This window comes from Borostomias antarcticus (genome assembly GCF_949987555.1).
Source record: "Borostomias antarcticus genome assembly, chromosome: 6".
In the NCBI taxonomy this organism is placed as follows: domain Eukaryota; kingdom Metazoa; phylum Chordata; class Actinopteri; order Stomiiformes; family Stomiidae; genus Borostomias; species Borostomias antarcticus.
Window position 1 is genome coordinate 21,875,963 of NC_140239.1, and position 24,903 is coordinate 21,900,865.

The window sequence follows — 24,903 nt, forward strand, 5'->3', positions numbered from 1 at the left end:
ACAGTCAAGTACATAAATCAGGCGGCACCGATAGAGTAGGACCGCGCACACATGCAGACCAGATCGCCGCGATGTGCTGCTAGTGCAGCCGGAGCAACACGGGCAATCACGGAACCGGGTATAGTCACGGAACCGCGGCGTTTCTTTACAACACGGGGGAGATGAAACAAAACGGGAGCTAGAGCCACGATCGAGTGATGATCAATATTTGACTGTCTTGTTGCAAATTGCTGCAGTGCTGTTTTTGTTTCCCAGGTGTAGTGTGTGTGGACTATTCTCGTTCGGATTGACTGAACTGGGCAAGGGAGCCTGATGTCACATGTGCTTGATCGGGAGAGACGGGGCATCTGCGAGCTGGCTCTGTTGGAGGATGCTGCGGCAGGTGATTCACAGAGGGCTCAAAGCTTCGTTCTACTGGCTGGGCTTATTCGTTAGTAGGCATCCGGTTTTTTTCCTTACCGTCCCCGCAGTCCTGACCATCATTTTCGGATCTACTGTCCTGAGCAGATTCAAGCCGGAGACGGACCTTGAGATACTGGTCGCCCCGACGCACAGCCTCGCTAAGATAGAGAGGAGTCTGGCCAACAGCCTGTTTCCCATCGACCAGTCTAAGAACAAGCTGTACTCGGACCTGCACACTCCCGGTAGATACGGCAGGCTGATTCTGCTGGCCAAGTCCGGGGGAAACATTTTGGAGCTGGCCGAGCAGGTCCTCCAGGTTCACAAGCAGGTGTTGGATTTGCGCGTCAGTTACAAGGGATTCAATTATACTTTCGCACATCTCTGTGTCCTGAGTCATCGGGACAAGCGGTGTCTGTTGGATGATATAATTACGATATTCGAAGATATCCGATCAGCTGTTCTCTCCAACAACACTTCTTCTAAGGTGCCTGTGGGATATCCAAATACCACATTAAAGGTAAGACTATGAGGAATATGAGTGATGAATCTTGGCAGATTCTCCCGGGCGCATTAAGTAGACTGATTTGCTACGTGTCAGGTTCTCCCTCTGTAAACGTGCCTTGCTACCCTGAAACCGAATTACCTGGACTATGTGACAGTGCATCTGCAGGCTGCAATATTTTTCAATGAAGACAGTGATTGTATTAATTATCCTTAGTAGTCTGGCTGTCTAAGATGCAGATTACTCCGTTATATTAGGCAAGGAAGGAAAGCCTTTCTATTCAACAGCCGGCCGAGCAGGTTGGGAATGGGCTGCATAGCCCTGCAATGCTCTCTGGGAGAAGGGAACCTCCTCCTTGCTGGTATGAATGATGCAGTGTCTCCACAGCCCTGCACATATAGAATGACATAGCTAACAGACTCCTGCGGAGGCTGCAGCCTCGCTATATGATGCTTCATGCCTTGTGTGTGTGCTGCTGGGACTGCAGCATCTGCAGATGTCGCCTATTAGAACCTATGGCTCTGTTCACGCGGTTATGACTGGCTTATAGGACTACATGGTGCAACATGGCACATGTGCAGTATCGATTACAACTGAATTAATGTAGCCTACACGTGTTATAATAATGATATAATACTGTTACATTATTAATAATGTGATATACACATATAGCATGTAGGGTATGAAGATCGTGGATATCGATCACAAACTATGTATGTGGTGCTGGATGATGAGCTAACCGTCTAGTGATCACTGTTCCCTGGATGGCCGTGAAGAGGCCTGGCCGTTGTAAATCCCCAAGCGCGGAGAGCTGGGGTGGTCAGAGGGGGTGAGTCAGAGAGGCATGTCCTAAGGTGTTTTATCTCCTCCAGTGAGAGTGGCCATTGTGAGGCTGCCCTGGTCCCTTCCATAGTGAGTAAATGTACTGGAGGGCCCAGTACCTTCATACAGCCCTACACTAAATCACTTAAAGATTTTGGTCACCACCACAGGGTCTCTCTCTCCCTCTCTCTCTCTCTCTCTCTCTCTCTCTCTCTCTCTCTCTCTCTTTCTCTCTCTCACACACTTTCTCTCTCTTTGTCTCTCTCTTTCTCTCTCTCTCTCTCACACACACACCCCTCTCTCACACACTTTCATTCTTTCTCTCTCAATTCCAATTCAATTCAATTAAATTGGCTTTATTGGCATGACGTAATGCTGTATATATTGCCAAAGCAGCATCTGGACATTGAAAAACAACATTAATTAGAAAGAGCAAAGAAACAGGCTACTACAAGACAAAACAAATTAACAGTTTGATGCATTCTCTCTCTCTCTCCCTCTCTCTCTCTCTTCTCTCTCTCTCTCTCTCTCTCTCTCTCTCTCACTCTCTCTGTACAGTATCTCTATTCACCCCTACTGCCACAGTCTCTTTGGAGGGATCTCAAAAGTATTGCATTGCCGTGTCTTCTGTTTCCATCTGTCAGTCAGTGGTCAGGACAGGTTAAATGTGACTTCTGGTGGACGTCCATCATATTGGTTATGAAATCACATCAGTGAAGAAGAAAGGGCTACTTCACAATATCGAGAACACTATCGTCCCAACGCTTTGACGTCAACCTGTCTCTTCAATGGAAATACATGTTTTAAGTTGCAAAGTGACCTCCTTTCCCACTACTCTGCTGTGTGTGTGTGTGTGTGGGGGGGGGGGGGGCGTGTGTGGACTGTGCAGGCTTGACAGAGTTTTTTGCTTGTCTGCTCACTGTGATGTGAAAGGCTGGATAAGCCTCGGGCATGTATCTATTCTCCAATGTGCAGACAGGATGCCAAAGTGTCGTGGCTTTGAAGAAGCTAAATGTGGTGTTTTATCCATTATAGATGTTATGTTCGTTAATTAATCTCTCATCTACATGATGGCGGAAGGTAGTCATTTAGCGTGAATGGCAACGATGCCATGCTATTCTTCATTCTTGCTCTTCTGTTGTGTTACAGTTGTCATGTGTTTTCAACGGACAATCACTATGAAAAACTGTAAAAGACCACAGGCTATAGCCTAAAGTGGATGTACATGCAGTGAGCCAATCGGAACAGGCTTTCCCCATCTGAGAGCAAATAACTATTGATGCTGCATCATTTTCCTATTGGGTGACAAGTTAACTGTTCCTGTACTTGTCCTGGAGATCCATCTACTCTGGAGGGGAGTCAAGTGGTGTCACATATCTCATCCCCACGTATCAGTCACCTTCCCAGAGGATTAATATCACTGTGCTGCATCCCCACTGTACACGCCACTGCTGCAGCCCAGAAAGGATAGGATAGGACACCCAGAAAGGATAAGATAGGACACCCAGAAAGGATAGGATAGGACACCCAAGCCTGTTTGAAAACAAGCAGGCCAGGATTGTATTTGACAGCACTGTCCTAGGGTCCTGATCCTGGAAGAGGCCCAACTGCTGGCCAAATCGGAAACATTTTATGTCAAAATTTTACGTTTTATGTTTTATGTTCAAGTCACCCTTATTCCTGTGTACTAATGCTGAATTACAAGTTAGTAGTTGGTTTGCAACAGATCACTTGTGATATTGTGATAAAGGTTAACTTCATTATAAAATACCAAAGGCAATCATTTAATTTCTGTTCATTCTGTATCATCATCCTACCATGAGTCTGTTTGAAGCTGGACATCCCAGAATATAAAAGACATACAGGTAGATTACAGAATTTCACACATGAAGAACAATATATTTAATTTGATGGAATAATGCTGTATATCAAAACAGAACCAGAAATCAGGATGGACTCTGAGGTGTGTCTCTCACTAACCTCTGCTGTTTCACTCCGCAGGACGGTCGGGTGTCCTTCATCGGCCACCAGCTGGGCGGAGTCTCCTTCTCGCCCAACAGCCGCGATCAGCAGGTGAAGTTCGCTCGCGCCGTCCAGATCACCTACTACCTCCGCAACCATGGGCCTGTGGTCCAGGATACCATCGCCGAGCACTGGGAGAATGATTTCTGCTTGCTCATCCAGCGCCTCTCCACGCTCAGCGAGGACCTCCACATCCAATCGCTCACCTCCTTCAGCCTGTGGAGGGACTTCCACCAGACGGGCGTGCTGGCCAAGGGCGAGGTGCTGGTCAGCCTGGTGCTGGTGCTGCTGTCCGCCACCATCTCCAGCTCCATGCGGGACTGCCTGAGGGGGAAGCCTTTCCTGGGGCTGCTGGGCGTGCTCACCATCTGCATCGCCAACGTTACAGCCGCCGGGATCTTCTTCATCTCCCACGGGAAGTTTAACTCCACGCTGCTTGGTATACCCTTCTTCGCTATGGGTGAGTTGGTGGGTGAGATGTGGGTGAGACTGGGAGGGACTGAGTGAGACTGGGTGGTTGGCTGGCTGGTTCACTAACTGGCTGGCTGGCTGCCCGGTTGGCTGCTTGGATGACTGGCTGTTTTTCCAGATGACTGTCTGTTTTGCTGGCTGGCTGACGGGGTGTTTGGCGGGCTGAGTCCATCTTATCAAGGTTTCCATTTGGAGGCTGAGTAGGGAGGGGTTGGGGGGGGTGGCTGGTGGCTGGGGTTAGGGTTAGGGTAATTGAGTGGGAGGGGTTAGGGTAATTGATCTGGAGTTTCCCTCAAAGAGAGCTCAGTTGAGGGGGGGCACTGCTGATTGTTATGGTGGTAGAGAGGGGTATCTGTGACAGTGTGTGTGTGTGCGTGCATGCATGTGTGCGTGCCAGTACGTGCGTGTGTGTGTGTGTGTGTGTGTGTGTGTGAGGAGGGTTTAATTATATGGTCATTGCAGTAGGAAAGTCAGCCTACTAATTATATTCTCAAATGCTTCTTGTCTGGACTAATCACACATACAGTACGTTAGACAATTACAATTTTCACAATATTATTCAAACTATGTTCAGTAACTGTACCATCAGAACAGCTGCTACTGTGTTTACCACCAGTCCTGGATCGCAGGCTCTTATCTGTTAGTAGCTCCTCTATACAGAAAAAGAACAGGTTGAAGGTGACTGCCTCCCCGGAGGTCTGTATTGCTGCAGTCCACCTGACGTAAATCAAGTTTAAGTAAAAACCAGGAACAGCACGCCGGAGCATCCTGGTGACCTAGACGTTGCATCTCTCCAGGGAGTGGAGGGTGGAGGAGGAGGAGAGAGGGCAGTTTGGAGATGGGAGAGATAGATTGGTAATGGGTGCAAGAGAAATACTTGGAGGGAGAGAGGGAGAGAGAGAGGTGGGTGGGGTGGGGGAGGGAGAGATTGAGGGGGAGAGAGAGGGAGAGGCAGAAGGGGAGAGAGAGAGAAAGAGTGTGTGTGTGTGTGTTTGAGAGAGAGAGAGAGAGAGAGAGAGAGAGAGAGAGAGAGAGAGAGAGAAAGAGAGAGAAGGGTTAGCGGGCCTCAGAGGCAGCAGATGTCGGCACAACCCTGGGATGAGCATGTGAGGTGGCCTTCTCTTCCTCTCACAACAGATCAAACAGAAGACTGAACTGAGTCAGTGGTTCAGTTACTGTAGGTGAACCTGGTACAAGGATGATGAGCTAGTTACTGTAAGTGAACCTGGTACAGGGATGGATGATGATGAGCAAGTTACTGTAAGTGAACCTGGTACAGGGATGGATGAGGATGAGCTAGCTAGTTACTGTTGGTCAACCTGGTACAGGGATGATTAACTACTCTGGTGGCATGACCAGAGCAGATGGACTCTTCTCCTATAGATACGCTTGGTGCAGAGAGATAGATGATATTAGATGGAACACTAGTGACTGTTCCTGTAGTAAACAGAGGATAATCTCAGATGGAGCACTAGTCACTGTTCCTGTAGTAAACAGAGGATGATCTAAGAGGGAACACTATGACTGTTCCTGTAGTAAACAGAGGATGATCTAAGATGGAAGCCTAGTTCCAGGATTGCTCCTGATGTAGTGAACAGTTATGTCATACGTCTGTCAGGAGTTTCGTTCTCTGAACAGTCATACTGAATAGCCATGTCTTACTGACATTTTAATGCATCTCAATCACCCACCAAACAATCAAAGAAACAAACAAACATTCATCTGTCACATAGTGAGTATGCACACATCACACAGTGTAGGCAGCAATGCCGAGACACACACACAAGTGGCTGGAGCGTTCACCAATGGAATTTTTCTCCTGCTCTTAACCCATCCTGTGACCTTCCCCCAAGGGCAGTCGGGTGCAGACACTAGGCAGTGTGCATGGGGTGCGCCCGGGGGCAAACCAAGTGCTCCTGTTCGTCTTCGCCAGGGACAGACAGCGTGTGCGATCTGTTCTTCTGCATGTTTTTCATATTGGGTTCTTCATGGGGGAAACCCTTGTGAACACGGGGAGAACATGCAAACCCCACTCAGAAAGCCTGGGATAACTTATTGCTGTGAGGCGACAGTACTAGGTACTGCGCCACCATGCCACATGTGAGTGATTTTGGGGTTCAGTGTCTTTGTCAAGGACTAGGATGGGATCGAACCAGGGACCTTGCGATCCCCAGCCGGCCACTCTACCTCCTGAGCTACGTGCAGCCCTTCAACTAATTGTCTTCAGACAAGTCAGATTCAACCCAGCGAATGTCTTTAGGTAGAGTTCCTTGAGAACACGTAGAGATCCCATGAGGACAGGTATTCCCCTCTCTCCCTATCAATGGAGCCGGCAGCTCTGTCGGAACAATGCCCACCCGTCATGCTGTCTCCTCCACCTGCACCACCTGTCCTGCTGTCTCCTCCACCTGTATCTGTCTGGCAGATCATCTGAGAGAGCCAATTACTGCACAGTCAGGCAGTCCTACTCCCCCCCTGGTGCATGCTGGGTGATAAAGAAAAAGCCTGAGAACTGGGAGCACAGTCAGGATGCATGCCCCCATACTGGCACTGCTTTATCTCTCTCCCTCTCTCTCTCTCTCTCTCTCTCTCTCTTTTCCAGCTTTAATGAGCTGGGGAACTCTACCTTTTGGCCCCCACACACACACACACACACACACACACACACACACACACACACACACACACACAAACAGTGAATAAACAAAACATTGTTTTATCATATTTTCTAAACGTAGGGCAACATTCTAAATAAATGTGGCATAAATCACAGTCAGCAAATTCTTTAGGTGACCAGCCTGCAGTACACAGTGTTTAGGTGACCACCCTGCAGTACACAGTGTTTAGGTGACCAGCCTGCAGTGCACAGTATTTAGGTGACCAGCCTGTAGAGTGTTTAATTGATCAGCCTGCAGTACACAGTGCTTAGGTAACCAGCTTGCAGAGTGTTTAGGTGACCAGCCTGCAGTACACAGTGTTTAGGTGACCAGCCTGCAGTACACAGTGTTTAGGTCACCAGCCTGCAGAGTGTTTAGGTGATCAGCCTGCAGCCTGCACACTTCCCAGAGCCACCCTCTGCGGGCACCATGTCCTACAAACATTCCAGACTCAGGATCTTCCCAGTGTGAATGTCCAGCAGCATTTCTATAGACCAGTCTCATCCCTCACAGAGAATGTGTCCCTGTGGGAGCTACTGTCTGATTTATAGACATTCTGCATTTTCCTTTCTGGAACATTCTGCCATTCTGGAAGAATTGATTTTATCTTGCGGGACAAGATGAATAGTGTCAGTCGACATTGCCAGTCACAAGCACACACACACACGCACGCACACACACACACACACACACACACACACACACACACACACACACACACACACACACACACACACACACACACACACACACACACACGTCCAACACACACACACATCAGGATGACTGATTGGAGATTGATGGTTTCTGCTGCTGAAAGGCAGGATGATGATATAACAGCTTCTTGGTGGCTACCAGGCCTACAGGGAACTCATGAACACCCCATTAGAGGGGGAGGGGTCATCAGAAGCCATGATGTCACAGTCACAGATACTGAAGGCCATGCATGTGGTACGAGAGAAAGCATCTCCCTGCTTGGTAGGAGAGAGAGTATGGTCATCTCCCTGCTCAGTACGGAAATATTCCCCTGGACTGCTGCTTGGAGGAGTTCAGAAAGCGTACAGTGTTCCAGTGCTGACAAGAAGAGGTCAAATCCCAGCAGCTGTATTGATTACAGTAAGAGCAACAGTGACTATGTGTTTTAGTTGGCCAAACTGAGAGGGCTAATAAACAGGAGAGGAAGGGGAAATACTCCTGGAAATGTGTTTGTTCCCTAAAGTACACTGATTAATTACCTCAGTGGGGGTTAGGTTTAGACAGAGAGAAAAAGTTAGCAAGCAAGCTAACAGTCATACCTACAGTACTTTATGGCTATTCGCTTCTAGAATGCAGTTAGTTAAGCTGGAGTTAATAAGCTATTATTATTATTATTATATTCTGGGTAATTATTATTATATTCTGGGTTTAGACAGAGCGAAAGAGTCAGTTAGTACAACTAACACAATTGTATCTACAGTATTAAGATTTAGATAGAGTTAATATGGATTAAGTATTCTTCATAGATGTACAGTAATATTCTTCTCTCCCATGCTGCAGTATGTAGCCTCGCATCACCAGGCTGTCCTTGCGGGAAAGCCTTGTTTCTATTCACCCCATTTCCGGTTTAGAGCCCCCTTTCTGGTCTCTATAGAGCCCACCTACTAATATCCGCTTTCCTAGTTTATGCTGCAGTGTTATTGTTCATTTGCCAAAGATAGATCGCTATGAGATAGAAGAAAACATGGACATACCAGACAAAGTATTCCAATAAGTTATTGAAGATAACACCTTTGTTATGTTATGTTATGTTATTTTTATTTATAATGCATGCAGCCCGGGTACAAAATAAAACAAACAAAAACAGGACTGCACAGAGACAAAATAATCTAGAAACTATATTTAAGACACACAACAAGGACATAAATTAGAGATCATCTGCGGCAAAGAGGTGAGGTTTAAGCTGTGCTCTAAAAGAGTCCAGGGTGGTGGCGGACTTGATGTTCAGAGGAAGTTTGTTCCATAGCCCAGGTGCCATCACTGAAAATGCACAGTCTCCCTTTGTCACAAGTTTTGACCGTGGGACCTTCAGGGTCATCGGGTTGTCGGATCTGAGCTGGCGACCAGGCCTGAAGCTGGTAGGTTGGTCCAGGAGATCTTTGATGTAAGCTGGGGTGAGACCTTTGAGGGCTTTGAAGACATACGTGAGGATCTTGAATTTCACTCGTCGCTTCACTGGGAGCCAGTGAAGGGAGGAGAGGACAGGAGAAATGTGTTCCCTCATCTTAGTGCCTGTCACCAGTCTGGCACCGGCATTTTGGACAAGCTGCATGCTGTGGATGGTCTTGAGGCCTTTGAAGGCCTTTGAACTACAGCCACTACAGCGCCTTTGCCTCCGAAATTTTATTGACGAAAGACATTCTTGCGTGCTTGCCGACTGGCTTCGGAACAAGCCTAATATTTCAAACATGGCCCACGGTATGCAATCTGCTTGGGAACAAGTTATTGCTGAATAAATGGCCAATTAACTGAATCATTACAGTTGTCTGTCCACTGCTATCCATCATAAGATCAAGTCCAGCAGTTGAACTAATTAGTTGACTAATGAACTAATTCATTAATTTTATTGTCTTATTCTTGTATTGACTTCTGTACTACAATAGACAACAACTGCCTCTGTACAACTGTACTTGAATGCTATTTAATTGCACTGCCTATATAAAGGACACAGTCACCCATCATTGGATGGGATATGTAAATGAGGATCAAACTGATAGAATTGACAGACAGCTAGACCATGGATATTAAATTGCACGTTCGGGAACCTTAGCTAACTGGGAAATGATTAGTGCTGATAAGTTACTGTAAGGACAAGCAATGACAAGAATTCCAATGTAGCCTACCTGTAGGTGGTTTTACTTGTTACTGTATATATGACAATTAAACATTTATATTTCTATTCTGTGTACATTTGTATTTTATGAGCTGGGGTGGAAAAATTCCCAAAGGGGATTAATAAAGCAAAAACTCAACTCAACATGTCACATTGTTATCTGCTATCGTAACAAAGTAGGCCTATATGTCCCATTGTGATTTGCTTATTAACCATAATTTAATAGTATAACTGAGGGTTGTAATGGGGATTTCATTAAGTCATTAATATACAAATGATCTCTGAAGTTATCATATAACCTGAAGTAGCCTTGGAAGATGTAACTTTTCTAATGGGCATCAGGAAAACTGCTACCAACAACACTTAAAGGAAAATGCTCTTTTTCAACAACCTGGACCTTATTTACAGCATATTGTAAGACGTTTGACTCACCGAGATAACTTTGGTGTAATTCGGAGGCCTGTAGAAGAAATTTAAAATCCAGCGCGAGCCAAGTATATGGCGGACGGGGCACCGAGAATGCAGCTTCTAAAAAATTTATTTTGTGCCGCGAAATGGTTGTTTTCATCAATCTATTTTTATGAATCGCTAGTTGTGCTTCCATAGAGTGAGGGCTTGTTGTGGTTTTCCCATGCCTCTGTAATATGATCTTTAGAAACGTCTTTAGAAACGACATAAAGCTTCCCCACTTGCTCCAGCACGCATGCGCACAGCGCGCAGACTGGCTCCGTCTGTAGGCTACACTCGCGGCTCACATTCTCTACGCTACGATCGGCTTCCATCATATTCTAAGTCATCTTCTATATCCTCAAAATCTGATTAATATTCAGCCATATTGCACACAATATTCCAGGCACCAACAAACCGATCGTAGCGTAGTTATCTCGGTGAGTCAAATGTCTTATAATATGCCGTAAATAAGGTCCAGGTTGTCGAAAAAGAGCATTCTCCTTTAATGTAACATAGACACTCAGGCAGTTTAAATTAAGTTAAATTATCGTTGCCACGACTTCCAGAGGTGGAATTGAACACCTTCCTTATACTATAGACACGACTCTTGCCTATACAATAGACAACAACAACTGACTCTACACAATTGTATACTTGAATGTTATTTAATTGCACTGCCTACATCATGGACACAGACACAGTCATCCATGATCAGATGGGATACTGTAAGTAGATGAGGATGGTACTGCTAGACTGCGGATAGTAAATTGCCAGTTTGGGAACCATTCATGTCTAGCTGCGTACTTAGGACTGGAATGAGGAACTGATTAGTGCTGAAAAACACTTTAAGGACAAGCGATGACAAGAATGCCAATGTACCTAGGCAGATAAACTTTCTTTTCTATTCTAATGGACCTTTGCCGGTCTCCGGATAAAGTCATGAGTTTCTTTCTTGTGTCTTGTCGCATCTTCTTTTACCATTTTTTGTTGGTGTGATAGGTGGTGATGCCATTACATTATGTAAATATTAGTATTAGCTTTAGCAGCTTTTTTAGGGCTGCACATTTTTATTTATTTTTTATTTTGAGATTAGCTAGCTACTAGCATTGTAAGCGGCGGATATCACAGCCCAATATCCGCTTAGAGAAAAAAAAAAAAAAATGTTACGGTCAATGTGAGAAAACGGGGAATGTGAGCTTTTCCCGGTTATTGCGCACATTCCCCGACCTCGCGGGGAATGTAGGAGAAACATGTGCGTTTCTCACATCTCCCGGGTAATGTGCACATTCCCCGACCTTGCGGGAGATGTGAGAAATTGGTTAGTATTTCTCACATCTCCCGTGCGGTCGGAGATTGTGCACATTAACCGGGAAATGCTTACAATTCCCGACCTTGCGGTAAATCTAGGAAAGCGCAACCGTATGCAAAACCTCTGCTCAGCCGTAACTGAGTTGAAATAGTTAAACTCACTCAGTATAAATATCGCCCACTAGCTCCTTTGAAGAGTAAGCTTTTCAGTGGTGTAACTGGTAGTAGTGTTTATGAGAGGTGGTCATGTATGAACACAACTGACAGTCGCCAGGACTCAGTCTTAAGGCGGGCATATGAACTGCATGGGGGGGCACAATAATTAACTATTTTTGATCATCTGATGCTACAGTATTGTATTAGTGCAGCACTGACACGCATCCTAACTATAGCCATAGGCTAAACTGAGGTCACATACTAAACAAATTGGTCTCAGATAGATAGATGATGTACCAATATAGGCTAGGCCTAAAATTAGGCAAAGTTGACGCAATGCAGACATTCACTGACTAGGTAATAATTGGGTGCACTTACAAGGCCTTGTCTACCCGATGTAAGCCTAAAATTATTTGAATGCAAGTTACATTATAACATGGAGAGGTAACATTGGCACATCAAATGCAGATATTCGGTGACTGGAAAATAATTGCACCAATCATGCACACTTACCATGTCAACAATTGGCTTTAGAAAATAAATAGATGCCAGGGATAGCCTACCTGACTAAAATGGGGAGACTGGCAGTGGCACACCATCAATGCGCTTGCAAATAAGATACAGTATGACCGATGTGATCATCATCACCATCCATCAACAGCAAATACGACCAGCCAGATATCACACCAGTCATCCTCATCATTTAACATGTTATGCACAAAGCACTAGACAACACATTAAATATAACTTTGCAAGCAGCCCACATCTCTCGAATTCAATAAGCTCCATGCGGATGCTGACGCAAATAGGCTACAATTAGCAACTAAAGTGCAAAGCTGCCGTAGCCTACACACTTAAAAAAAAACAAAAAAAAACACCACAGCGGATGTTGACACACACACACCTTGCTTTGCTGGTTGTCCATTGTATCAGATGATGACCATCTTCTCCTATTTCTGAGTCTTGTAGCTAAAGAGTCAAATCCTGGATCCACAGCTGCGGCTGCAGACCGGACATGTGAAAGTGGTGCTGGGTGGAGCAGGGGCAGCCCTGCGAGCATGCCTCTTTGCACGCTTAGCTGTGTGTAGTTGTGTACACTGCTGTTCCAGATGTTCCACTCCTTGTGAGGAGCGAGAGCGCCAGAGGCTGCAGCAGGAAGCAAGTTCCTCCAAGGAAGAGGAGTTGATCTGACATCTCTTCAGGATTGTCTTTGTTTGGTTCTTATATTGCTTCTTCTGCCCACCAGCAGTACGTTGGCCAAGATGCAAATGCCCATAGAGAATTTTGCATGGGAGTTTGTGGCTGGGCATGCGAATGACATGTCCCAACCACCTGAGTTGATTTGGTTCAGGGTAGACTCCACGCTGCAGCAGCCTGTCCGTTCCAGTACTTCTGTGTGTGGCACTCTGTCCTTCTATGTGATGCCTAGGATCTTCTGGAGACATCTAACATGGTAGGTCTCCAGACTTCTGAGGTGGTGGCTATAGATGGTCCATGCCTCACATCCATCCTCTTTAGAAGGCCAAATGATGTTGATGCTTGTTTGAGGCAGTGTTGGATCTCATCATCCATGATGCAGGTGTTGGATATCATGCTGCCCATGTATTTGAAGGTGGGAACAGTGAGCAGTTGCTTTCCTACTGCTGTGAAGGTTGCCGCGTGATGTGGGAGGCCAACTCTCATCTGGCAGATTACCTCTGTTTTCTGGGTGCTGATGGTCAACCCCATTCTGGTGTATGCGCTTACAGCTGCCAATAAGATGTTTTGCAGGGCTTCTGGTGTGTGGACAACCAGGGCACAGTTATTGGCATACTGTAGCTCAATGATGAGGTTAATTCTCTGAGGTTAATTTGGTGGTTGAGTGTAGCCTCCTGATGTTGAACAGGTTACCATCAAGCCTGAAGTCAAAGCTGACTCCAGCCTTCTTCTCTATCCTCCCATGTAACAGTGTTGTAACACAAACTAGGAGGATGTTGAAGAGGACTGGAGCTAGCACACAGCCTTGCTTTACTCCAGTCTGCACTCCAAACAGTTCAAAAGTGTGCCTCCCCACTACCACCCGGGCCATCATTCCGGGAATGGAATTGTCCAAGGATGGAGAGGAATTTGGATGGACACCCAAATTTCTTCAGGACTTGCCACAGCAGTTCACCGTGTCAAATGCCTTTGACAGATCTATGAAGGCGATGAACAAGTCATTGTGCTGTTCCCTGATTTCTCCTGAAACTGACGTGTGACATCATGTCAACTGTCCCTCTATCCTTTCAGAAACTGCATTATGACTCTGATGTGATCCGTTACATAGCCTAGCTATGCTGACTGAAGTTGAATGTTGACATTCAACAGCAAAATGATAAAATGACTGCCATTGTTAGACAGGTAGTCTACTGTAAGCAAACCTTAGCTCTTGTTGACAGTTTCTTAGATGCTGACTGGTGGTTGTTGGTTGAAGCCATTGACACCCCACAGCAAAATTATGAAATTACTTTGTGTGATGAATGGAAATATGACGTATGTGACTATTTAAGAAGGAAATAAAAACATTTAATGATTACTTACTTTGCTTAAGCCCCACAGTATAATATTTTTTTCTCCCTTCTTTTCCTTTCCCCTCCCCTCCTTAACAGTCTATTGTTCCCCAGCTTCAAGTTTTGTTTTAATGTGTGTATCTGCCCAGTGATTTGCATTGGCTCCAAAATGTAATGGATTCTAAATTGGCCCATGCTACACCCATCCACCGAGTTTCGTGAGTTTCATGAATCGTTCTGGTAGTTTTTGCATAATCCTGCTAAATAACAATAGTTTTTGCACTGTTTGTATCTTGCACTCTCCTGTCCTGTCCTTGCACTTGTCCATTGTTGTGTTGTTGTTAAGCACCACAGTGTCGCAAAAAAATCCTATGTATGTACAGTACAAATGGCAATAAACAATTCTGATTCTAACAAACGACCGAATGAATGCGCGAAAGAACACACAAGACCAAAAACAGAGCGGTCGCTGATGCAGAAGCAATTACATCTGCCATTGCAAATTCAGTCAGCTACAATCTCACGGCTTGTGGATTTGGGTACCCATAAAGCAATAGAAGAAATCCCAGTGTTTCTGATTGGATCTCAGCAACTATGTGTTTCAGGCGGGATACCGGGAATCCCGGGTAGGGCACCTGTGATTTCCCTCCCGGGAAATGAGAAGGGTATCTCTGCAGGCCCGGAGACTTTCGAGGGGGCGGGTCAACTGTCAATCATTTTTTACTTTGGCCAATCACAGGCTGACAATCGTCTTGTCAATCAAAAACTCATTTCACCTGAAACGGTTGTCAATCACTTTCTATTTGGCGAATCGCCTTTCTCTAAGGGTGTGCTAGAAACGGTTGTCAATCACTTTCTATTTGGCGAATCGCCTTTCTCTAAGGGCGTGGTAGAAATTACGCTATAGCTAGTTCGCTAGCTATTTACATTTGCTAGTTACGTAGCTAGCTAAGCTAATTAATAACGTAGCTAGCTATCTACATTGACTTCGTTTGCTATAGTTAGCTTGCTAGTTACGTAGGCCTAATGCAATTTGTTATGGAGTTAGATTTACTGGATTACATGACTGTGTGTGAGAGAGATTATATTTTTAATGCAAATCATGTATCTTGAAAGACTTAATAAATCATGATGATAAAAGCCTTACCAAGACTCCCCTTGGTATTCTCTTAGTAGGCTTATGATCAATGCAATGGAGGCTTGTGGGTAGAGGCTAGCAATGGCCTACACTAGCCCAGTAGTCCAGGCATTTTATGAGACAAAAGGGGTCAATATGGAAAAAATTGCAACAGAAATTATTTCAACTGTTTTAGTGTCATAAATATGTTCTTTATAACATATCAAAAGTCCCCCAAAATCCCAGTGGTGGAAAGTAATGAAAAATGCAGATAAAGTATACCAATTTCCAATTTTTGCCTATGTAAAAGAAAAAGATTTATGCATGTTTTCTTGTCTGATGTCCACACAACACTGTCCCCAATCAACCACAAACTATATAGGATGCATCACAGTGCATATACAGAAATATATTTTTAATTCTATTGGCATTTGGTGAAGAGAAAAGGGGTGAATGTCACACATATTGCAACAGAAAATCTGACATGTGTATTAATCAAATAGCTCAAGAGTCTAGAACCCTGGAGAGGACAGTCTACAACCCTGGAGAACAGTCTACAGCCCTGTAGAGAACAGTAGAACCCTGGAGAGGACAGTCTGAGACGTAGAACCGTCCATAGCAGAGCAGCCAGGTGCTAGAGGGTCCACTTCAGATACCTGTGGGAGAAAATCACACGCGCGTGCGCGCGCACACACACACACACACACACTCACACGATTAGAGGGTCCACTTCAGGAGAGAAGAGAACATGAGCAGGATGATAATAATAATAATAATAATAACTTGCATTCATCATCATCTTCATCATCACATGCCGCCTGATGTGAATTTGCACACCCTGATCCTTTACAGCTGCTACATGCAACAGAACACTCAAGGCCATGTTTCTTGCATGTGCACCTCAGGCTGCTGCAGTCTGTCTTGCACTTGTTGTTTGAGCGACTTTTTGTTGCCACTCATAGGGCTTTTCCACCAAGAGGGAACCGGTTCGGTGCCGTTTCGCGAACCTAATTTTGAATGGTTCTGAGCATTTCGACCAAAAATAAATGAGTTTGGGAACCCGAAAGCTGGTTCCGAACCGGCACCACAAAATAGTAGGTTTTTCAGGGCGAACCGTGACGACATCATGGGCGTGGGCTGACGTACAACGGTTTGCCTCAAAACTGGTCGAAACGCGGGCTCGTTCTCTGGACAGAACCAAGGTTCCAGGAATTTTGAAACGAACCGGTTCACGAACCAGAGTTCCTTTGGTGGAAAAGGGCTGTGGAGCCTTCCCAAGTCCAACCACCACCAGATCAGGGAACGGAATCAACCGAACAGAGTCAAACCACCCTGAGCCTGCAGGCTGAACTGCAGCAAGCAATCGGTGCGTGCATGAAAAGTCCCGAGCCAAAGGAGAAGTGTGGGAATTGCGAATTTGAGCTCTTTTTCGTTTTCACATGTTGATTTTTATAAATAAAATGTTTAATGTGATACATTATTATACAATATCACTATTCTGTTGCATGTATTTGTCTACATAGCATAAATCCAATTTTAAAAAGCACTTCCAATTTCTATTGGAAATCCCGGGATGACCCAGGAAGAGGTCAGAAAATTCCCAGGAATTAAAATTGGCTAAATCCGGGAAAATCTGAAACGCTAGTGTCGAACCAACACCAATGTATAATGATTATAATTGCTGTAGCAGAGCCATCAGCAATCTACAAAGACGCAGTTATCACAGAAGAGCTCAATCAGTTATTAAAATGTGAAAACATACTGAAGTTTTCAGCAAACATGAATGTTGAAGAGTACAGGTTGGAGCAACAGAGAACCAGCTCCACTTACATGGCCTGATTCCACATCCATACATTGATTTCTAAGAGCAGCGGAAGAGGAACACAGCTAATCTAGTCGACTGGCTCATTTATCAGCGTCACTGAAGAGTTATACGTATTCCTTACTGTGATGCCACCAACCTTGAGTTAATGGTCCCAGTGAGTGTGTGTGTGTGTGTGTGTTTGTTTGTGTGTGTGTGTGTTTGTGCGTGCGTGCGTGCATGCATGTGTGTGTGGCAGAGTGTCAGGGTTAACTCCTCCTCTGTACGTCAGTCCATTGATCCAGCTCATTACTGCTAGCCAGGTCTCGCACAGGGAACAGCGTGTGCTACACACACTGATCAGCTTACACACATACATACACACACATACAGTACACACACACATGCACACACACACATGCATACACACTGTACACAAACACCAGAAAGACACACATCCACCAATATACATAGAGTACACAGGTATACACATGTTCTCCCTGGCTCCCTCTTTCTTTCTCTCTCTCTCTCTCTCGCACACACACGCATGCACACGGACACACACACACACGTCCTCCCTCCATGCAGCAGCCGGTGTGTTTAGATTCTCCTCACGTAGGCGTGAGTGTGCCTGATCATGGCAAATACCCTCAAGATGCCGGGGGAAGCCAATGACAGTGTCTCCCTTAGACAGCCAGAGAACAATCACAGACACACACACACACTTGCACACATAAATAAACACATAAACACACTCTATCTCCATCTCTATTTAATTTGTTCTTTCCCACACACTCTCTTTCAGTCAGTCAGTCAGTCAGTCAGTCAGTCACACACACACACGCACACACACACACACACACATACACACACGTGTAACTGAACAGTTTCCTACATATGTCTGGAGAGTGAGGTCAGTACAGGAAAGTGTGTGTTGTGGAAGGAAACATAGAGATGGTCTCTCCTGTGTGAGAGGTATTCTGGGAGACAGTAGAAGGTCTCTCCTGTGTGAGAGGTGTTCTGGGAAACAGTAGAAGGTCTCTCCTGTATGAGAGGTGTTCTGAAGACAGTAGAAGGTCTCCTGTGTGAGGTGTTCTGGGAGACAGTAGAAGGTATTCTAATGGAGCTGCTCATCATGAATGTCATGAAGCCTAACATGCTGTATTACAGGCCATTAAGCTAACAGCTGGATCATTCATACCTCTAGCTGGGAGTAGGAGAGGAGATCTGAGCGTAGCAGACCAAACACACACACACACACACACACACAAACACCCATGAACAACCCAACCCACACAACCATGAACAACACACACACACACACACACACACACACACACACACACACACACACACACATGTGAACAATACAATACACACACACACACACTAGGGATGTAACGCGAACTGGTATAATGATAAACCGCGATAAAAGCTAACAACAGCCTCCAAGATGCATTATTTTAATGTTTATGCAAACAATAAGTGCATAGTGCTGCTAATTTTATTTGTGGTTTTCAATATAAAACTTGATGAAATGATTTCAGCACATTTTATTATACTGTGAATACTGATAACCATGATCATTTTGGTCACTATAATCGTGATATGAAATTTTCATATGACACACACACCCATGAGCAACACAAAACACATAATATACAGTTTACATTTTTTGCCAGCATGAGAGGGCGTCTACTCTGTCTCTACTCAGACAGTATGAGACGGCATCTACTCTGTCTCTATTCTGTCTCTACTCTGTTTCTACCCTGACACTGTCTCTATTCTGTCTCTACTCTGACACTGTCTCTATTCTGTCTCTACTGTGACAGTGTGAGAGGGTGTCTACTCTGTCTCTACGAGACGTAGACCTCATTAAAACAGATCTTTGAAAATGAAAGCTGTGACTAAATCTTTTTTTTAATTTGGTTATGAGCCCAAGACAAGACTTAAATTACAGTATTATATTGTAAATTACAGGACATTCAAAATTGAATGAATTATTTTTTCGGAAATCACCTCGGCAATGCAGTACATCCTGGTTTAATGTTGCCCACTAGCCTACTATCCACCTCCGCTCCCTGAGATCAGACAGGCAAGTGACGCCAACGTTATGATACTGTATGCTTCAGGCACTCGGTACTGGAAGATTCAAGATTAGAAGAGTAGTAAAGGGAAAATGCATGTTTAGCCCTGTTTTAAGGTTACTTATGATCATATACAATGGTTTAGATCAAAACGTTGACAAAACTAGCACTTTTGAGAAAGTCTGATAATTGCTCTACCACCGTTTTGGTCATACAATGGATGTGGGTGGGCACCTTGAAAAATCTTTCAAAAACATGTTAAACTCTTGATTTCAAAGACAAGAAGCTCACCGAGGGGGTAATTGTTGTCCGTTGTTGTTCTGACATCAAATTCGCCGCAAAGTATGAATCCTGTAGGGTTTTATTGATCATTTTATGAAATCCATTGACTTGTATTGAAGCGACCGTTGTAGATGTGTAGATCAATCCGCAGAGGGGATTCAGGAAGCGGAAACTACTTACGGTAGCTATTGTTATTGTTTATGTTGCTAGGCTACCTAGTTTGTGGAAGTTTACACACGTAAACACATATGTGCTGCGACTAAATAGTTCTATGCTAAATATTTTAAAAAGCCTTTCCAGATGAACTAGAATCTTACTTTATGGCGAATTATATGTCAGAATGCCAACTAACACCTCGGTGAGTTTCTTGTCTTTGAAATTGAGTGTTTAACATGTTTTTTGAATGATTTTTCAAACAGGAACAGGGCTAAACATGCATTTTCCCTTTACTACTCCTTTAAGATTCAAGGACTGTTTATTAGCCATGTATGGTTCACACATACTAGGAATTTGACTAGAGTTAAGGCATACGCTGTTGCAGATGACATAGGACAGTGTGCCAAACAGAAAAAAACAGTTCAAATACAAAAAATATTCCAAGCAAAATGCAGTGCAATGTGCAAATTATGATTTACAAAAAAAAGGGGGAGGCACAAATGCAATATACATACTGTATACAGAATGGAGTGTGGTGAGTGTATGTACATTGAATGTGCAGTGTATAGAGTAGTGTGGTGGATGAGCAGTGTTATGTACAGTGTGTGCAATGTGTGTGCCATTGAGGTATGTGGAACAATCAGAGGTCAGGGGGAGGGGCGTCATGAGGGGGCACAAGCTTTGTTAATGAGTCTGATGGCCATGGGAAAGAAGCTGTTTTTGTGGCGTGAGGACCCGGTCCCAATGGCCCACAGTCTCCTTCCGGAGAGGAGTTGATGTACAGCTCCCATTTGAGGTCCGAGGAGATGGTGGTGCCCAGGAATCGGAAGGAGTCAACATTGGTCACTGGGGTGTCATTCAGTGTGATGGCAGGAGGGGGGCTATATTCTTGCTAAAGTCTATACAATCATCTCCACTGTCTTGAGAGCATTGAGCTCCAGACTGTGTTGGCCGCACCAGGACAGCAGCTTGAAAACAATGAGGGTGGTGTCATTTGCAAAGTTCACGAGCTTGACCGATTGGTGGCTGGAGGTGCAGCTGTTCGTGTACAGGGAGAAGAGTAGAGCGGAAAGAACACAGTCTTGAGGGGAGCCTGTGCTGATGGTCCTGGAGTCAGAGGCATGCTTGCCCAGTTTCACATGCTGCTTCCTGTCAGACAGGAAGTCTGTGATCCGCCTGCAGATGGGATCGGGCACACTTATCTGGGAGAGCACACCCTCCAGGGTAAGCGGGAGGATGATGTTGAAAGCAGAGCTGAAGTCCACAAACATGATCCAAGAGGGAGAAGAGTGGATATCTGGGCTGGCTGTTGATGGCTAACGTTGGCTAGCTCAGCTCTGTTATCTGTTGATATCTGTTACTAGCTATCAGCTGGCTAGCATTGGCTATCGCTGGCTGACTTGGCACATGTCTGTTCTTGTTTTTCTTGCAGACAGTACCAAGTGCTTGTACTTCAGCCAGCTAGCGTTAAGTTAGCTCTTCTAGCTAGCTAGTAAACTCATTGCAAACTGACATTGACATTAATCAATCAATCATATGACATTAATCAAGATACCTTGTCTATTTGGGCAATTAGTATTACCATTGCCAGCTAGCTAACAGCTAATTTATGCTGGGAACAAGTAATGTTATTGTCAGGGATGGTCCGACTCCCATAGAGAATTAATTATTTAGTATAGTTCTTTATATCCAACACACAATGGTAAGAGGAGACTGGCAGTCCTTTACATGAAGGATGGAGCTACACACGCAGCAGGCTAATCTGACTTTAGTTAGCCTAGCTAACATACACCAAGAGCGCCCAACTGGCCTCTTGTAGTAAGGCATATAATATGAGCTCACAGCCGTATTACTTAGTGTATATGCTCAACCCATATACAACAAGGGCAATGTAATCAGCTGGCTTGGAGGGACATCTAGTGGACAACATAAGTACTGAAGCTAGATTATTATAGGCACAGGTTCCCTGGGACTGAGAAGAATATAGCCTAAGGGAAGGGAATCAGTTTAATGTGGCTCTAAGATGGGCTATAAAATGTAAATTAGTTATTTTATTTTATTTTTAAACTAAAACTAGACTAAAAGGTTCAGTTTCCGTCAATGAAAACCAGACTAAAACTAAGGATGGTGTTTAAATCACTGAATGGCCTAGCACCTGAATATCTTTCAGACATGCTAGTGTCATATAATCCCCCTAGACCCCTCAGATCCTCTGGCACTGGCCTCCTGGTTGTCCCTCAGGTGATGACAAAGAAGTACGGGGAGGCGGCATTTAGTGTCTTGACCCTCGCCTCTGGAACAGCCTGCCAGAGGATCTGAGGGCACCACAAACTGTACGGACTTTTAAAAGTAAACTGAAGACATATCTTTTTAGCCTTGCATTCCAATAAACCCTGTCCACTTCATATTTTATTCATTATTCTTTTCTTTTTTTGTAGTATTTTATTATTGTGTTCATTTTTATACCCTTGTTTGTTTATTAATTTTTTCTCTATTGTCAAAGCACTTTGAATTGATTTTGTGTACGAAAGGTGCTATATAAATAAAATAAATATTTGATTTGATTTGAAGGATAAAATGACTTAAATGTAACAAAAAAATTACATGCATTTTTGTCTAAAGACTGAGACTAAATCTGAAATAGCTGCCAAAATTACACTGGTCTCTACTCTGACAGTGTGAGAGGGCCTCTACTCTGTCTGTACTCTGACAGTATTAGAAGGCAAGCAGCTGATTCTGTTATTTGTATGTTCTTGTCTTTTTGATCGGCTTGACAATATTCTAATACCTAGAGCAGATTAATAGTTTTAGTTTAGTGACTGTGATGGTAACTGGTTGAGGTAGAATGGGAGCATCAGTTAACATTCCTCTCTTGTGTTGAGCTATATCCACGCATATGTTTACCCATGATGTACTCTGCTGGAAGTGATTGGCCTAATGCTACAGTAAAGAAGCGCACCACTATTGACTGGGGATTAAGAAGCCATTTCTCTATGGATGGAAATCAATGTTCTGGTATGCTGGCCTGGGGTAATCCATCTTTAATTGAGCAATCAGCAGGAGCAGGCCTCAGACGTGACAGATCTGTCCCTGCCAGGGCCTAAAATTAGCTTATCTGGCCCTGGAGACCTGATTGCTCCCGATGATGATAAGGGGACGGTGGCCATTTTTATTTGGTCTAGACTGATATACAGTATTTGGCCTGTTGTGTCAGTGCTTGCAGACCTGGGTTATGGAGATGCAAGTACTGTCAAATAATATCAAATACTTGGTGCAAACTATGACCTAAATCAGCTCAGGCACTGTACTTGCATACTGTATAGATAGACATACATAGATACATATACATAGAACTGATGTGTTTGAGACAGATATGAGTATGAGCGGTGTGTTGTCAAGTGTTGAGACAATGAGTGTGCCAGTGTGTTTTAATGTTTTTAGGATTCATGGTACAGTGTACCATGACATGTTGATGTAATCCTGATGCTTCTTACAGTAAGAGCCAAATTAACTCCTACATTAAAGTATCCATCCAAACACTTTCAATGAAAATCAGCTGGAGACAGCTGAGACAATGAGAGGGCTGGGTTACTGTAATAGACTCTCCGCCCACACCAGTGTGACGACAAGACCCTCAATATACAGTACCATGTCAATAAAACTTAATTGAACTGAATCCAATACATTTCTGCAGAATGTATGTGGCTTCCCTCAAACACTTTACAGTCCTCACAATGCAGAGAAAATAGCCCATAACAGGCCCACTTTTAAAGGTAGCTCCATAAAATGTATACAAGAGAGAAGCTATTTCCAGCTCTGGGTTCTCTGCAGTATTGTTAAATGTGGTGTGTTTCAGCCAGCAGAATCTGAACCAGGAGACTGATATGAACCTAATGCAGTCACAGCATTAGCGTAGCACTACCTGACAGCGTAGCACTGCCTGATGGGAAATGCTCACACATCGGAACTGCTTGTTTGTCTGAGCATGATGCAATATGCTCGCAGAATCGCTCGCACACAGATTCTAGCTCTCTCACTCACACACACACACGCACACGCACACACACACACACATGCACACACACACACACACACACACACACACACACTGTGTATGCCTGCAGGGTTTTGTGATGCGTCTACACACAGTCTCTCTCTCTCTCTCTCTCTCTCTCTCTCTCTCTCTCTCTCTCACACACACACACACACACACACACACACACACACACACACACACACACACACACACAGATATAAAAGTGTGTTCTCCATTATATGACCGGAATCTTCTTGCTGACGTCCAACACTGATTGTCCCAACAGCAGTCTATAGCCACATCTCCTCTGAGCTACAGCACCACTCCAGAACAGCAACAGAGGCAGATTAGAGGAAGAGTAGAGACAGAGTAGAGGCAGATTAGCGAAAGAGTAGAGACAGAGTAGATGCAGAGTACAATCAACTGTAATACCGCTCAGGAGCACTGAGGGCGTTCTATCCTCCTGTGAGTTTGTGGAGCCACAGTAGACAGCAACACTAACTATAAATGCTAAGTAGTTTTCTTCCAGGAAGAGAAACCTTCAAAATGCAAATGAGCAGATCTGCTGTTCCAAGCCCACGGGAGACTTTCAGATCCCACTGCAGCACAGGCTGCTTACAGTATGACTGAGATGACATTACCAGCTACCCCGATGAGAATGCTGGTGTAGTGTGTGTGTGTGTGTGTGTGTGTGCTTGCATGTGTGTGTGTGTGTGTGCTGTATGAGTGTGTGTCTGTGTGTGTGTGCTGTATGAGAGCTAGCATATATGTGTGTATGTGTGTGTGTGTGTGTGCTGTATGAGAGTTAGAATGTGTGTGCACCAAGGTTATTATAGTTAACGAAAACTAACTAAAAAACGAAAACTAGGTGTGAAAAAACATTTTAGTTAACTGAAATAAAAATAAAAACTAGACTTTACAAAAAAACGATAACTAACTAAAACTGTATTGTGTGTTTACAAAACTAACTAAAATAAACTAAAATTATTGAGAAAATTTCCTTAGTTTTAGTCTTTTTCATTTCATACATAAGCCTAGTATTTTGGGTGGATATGAAATCTATCCTCCATTTTTTCTTAGCTGTGCCCCTGCGAAGAAGTAACCTGACATGCACCAGATGGATTGTTTCACACGGAGTGAAACAACATGAGCTTGTGAGATCAGGATGGTCTCACGAGGGTAGCGCAGAAGAAAAGAAAACTAAAACTAATACTGAAACTAATAAAAACTAAACTAA

General features: G+C 44.3%; 1 protein-coding gene across 1 annotated transcript in view; it reads left to right on the plus strand.

Annotated features, from left to right (window-relative positions):
- Positions 1–319: 319 nt before the first annotated feature.
- The window catches only part of ptchd4 (patched domain containing 4), a gene marked incomplete at both ends in the record, with an annotated part of 52,015 nt that continues 27,431 nt past the window's right edge, over positions 320–24,903 (plus strand). The window contains 2 exons of the mRNA XM_084439492.1: positions 320–919; positions 3,728–4,208. Coding sequence (XP_084295618.1) covers positions 320–919; positions 3,728–4,208 — 1,081 coding nt within the window. The remainder of the gene's footprint in view (positions 920–3,727; positions 4,209–24,903) is intronic.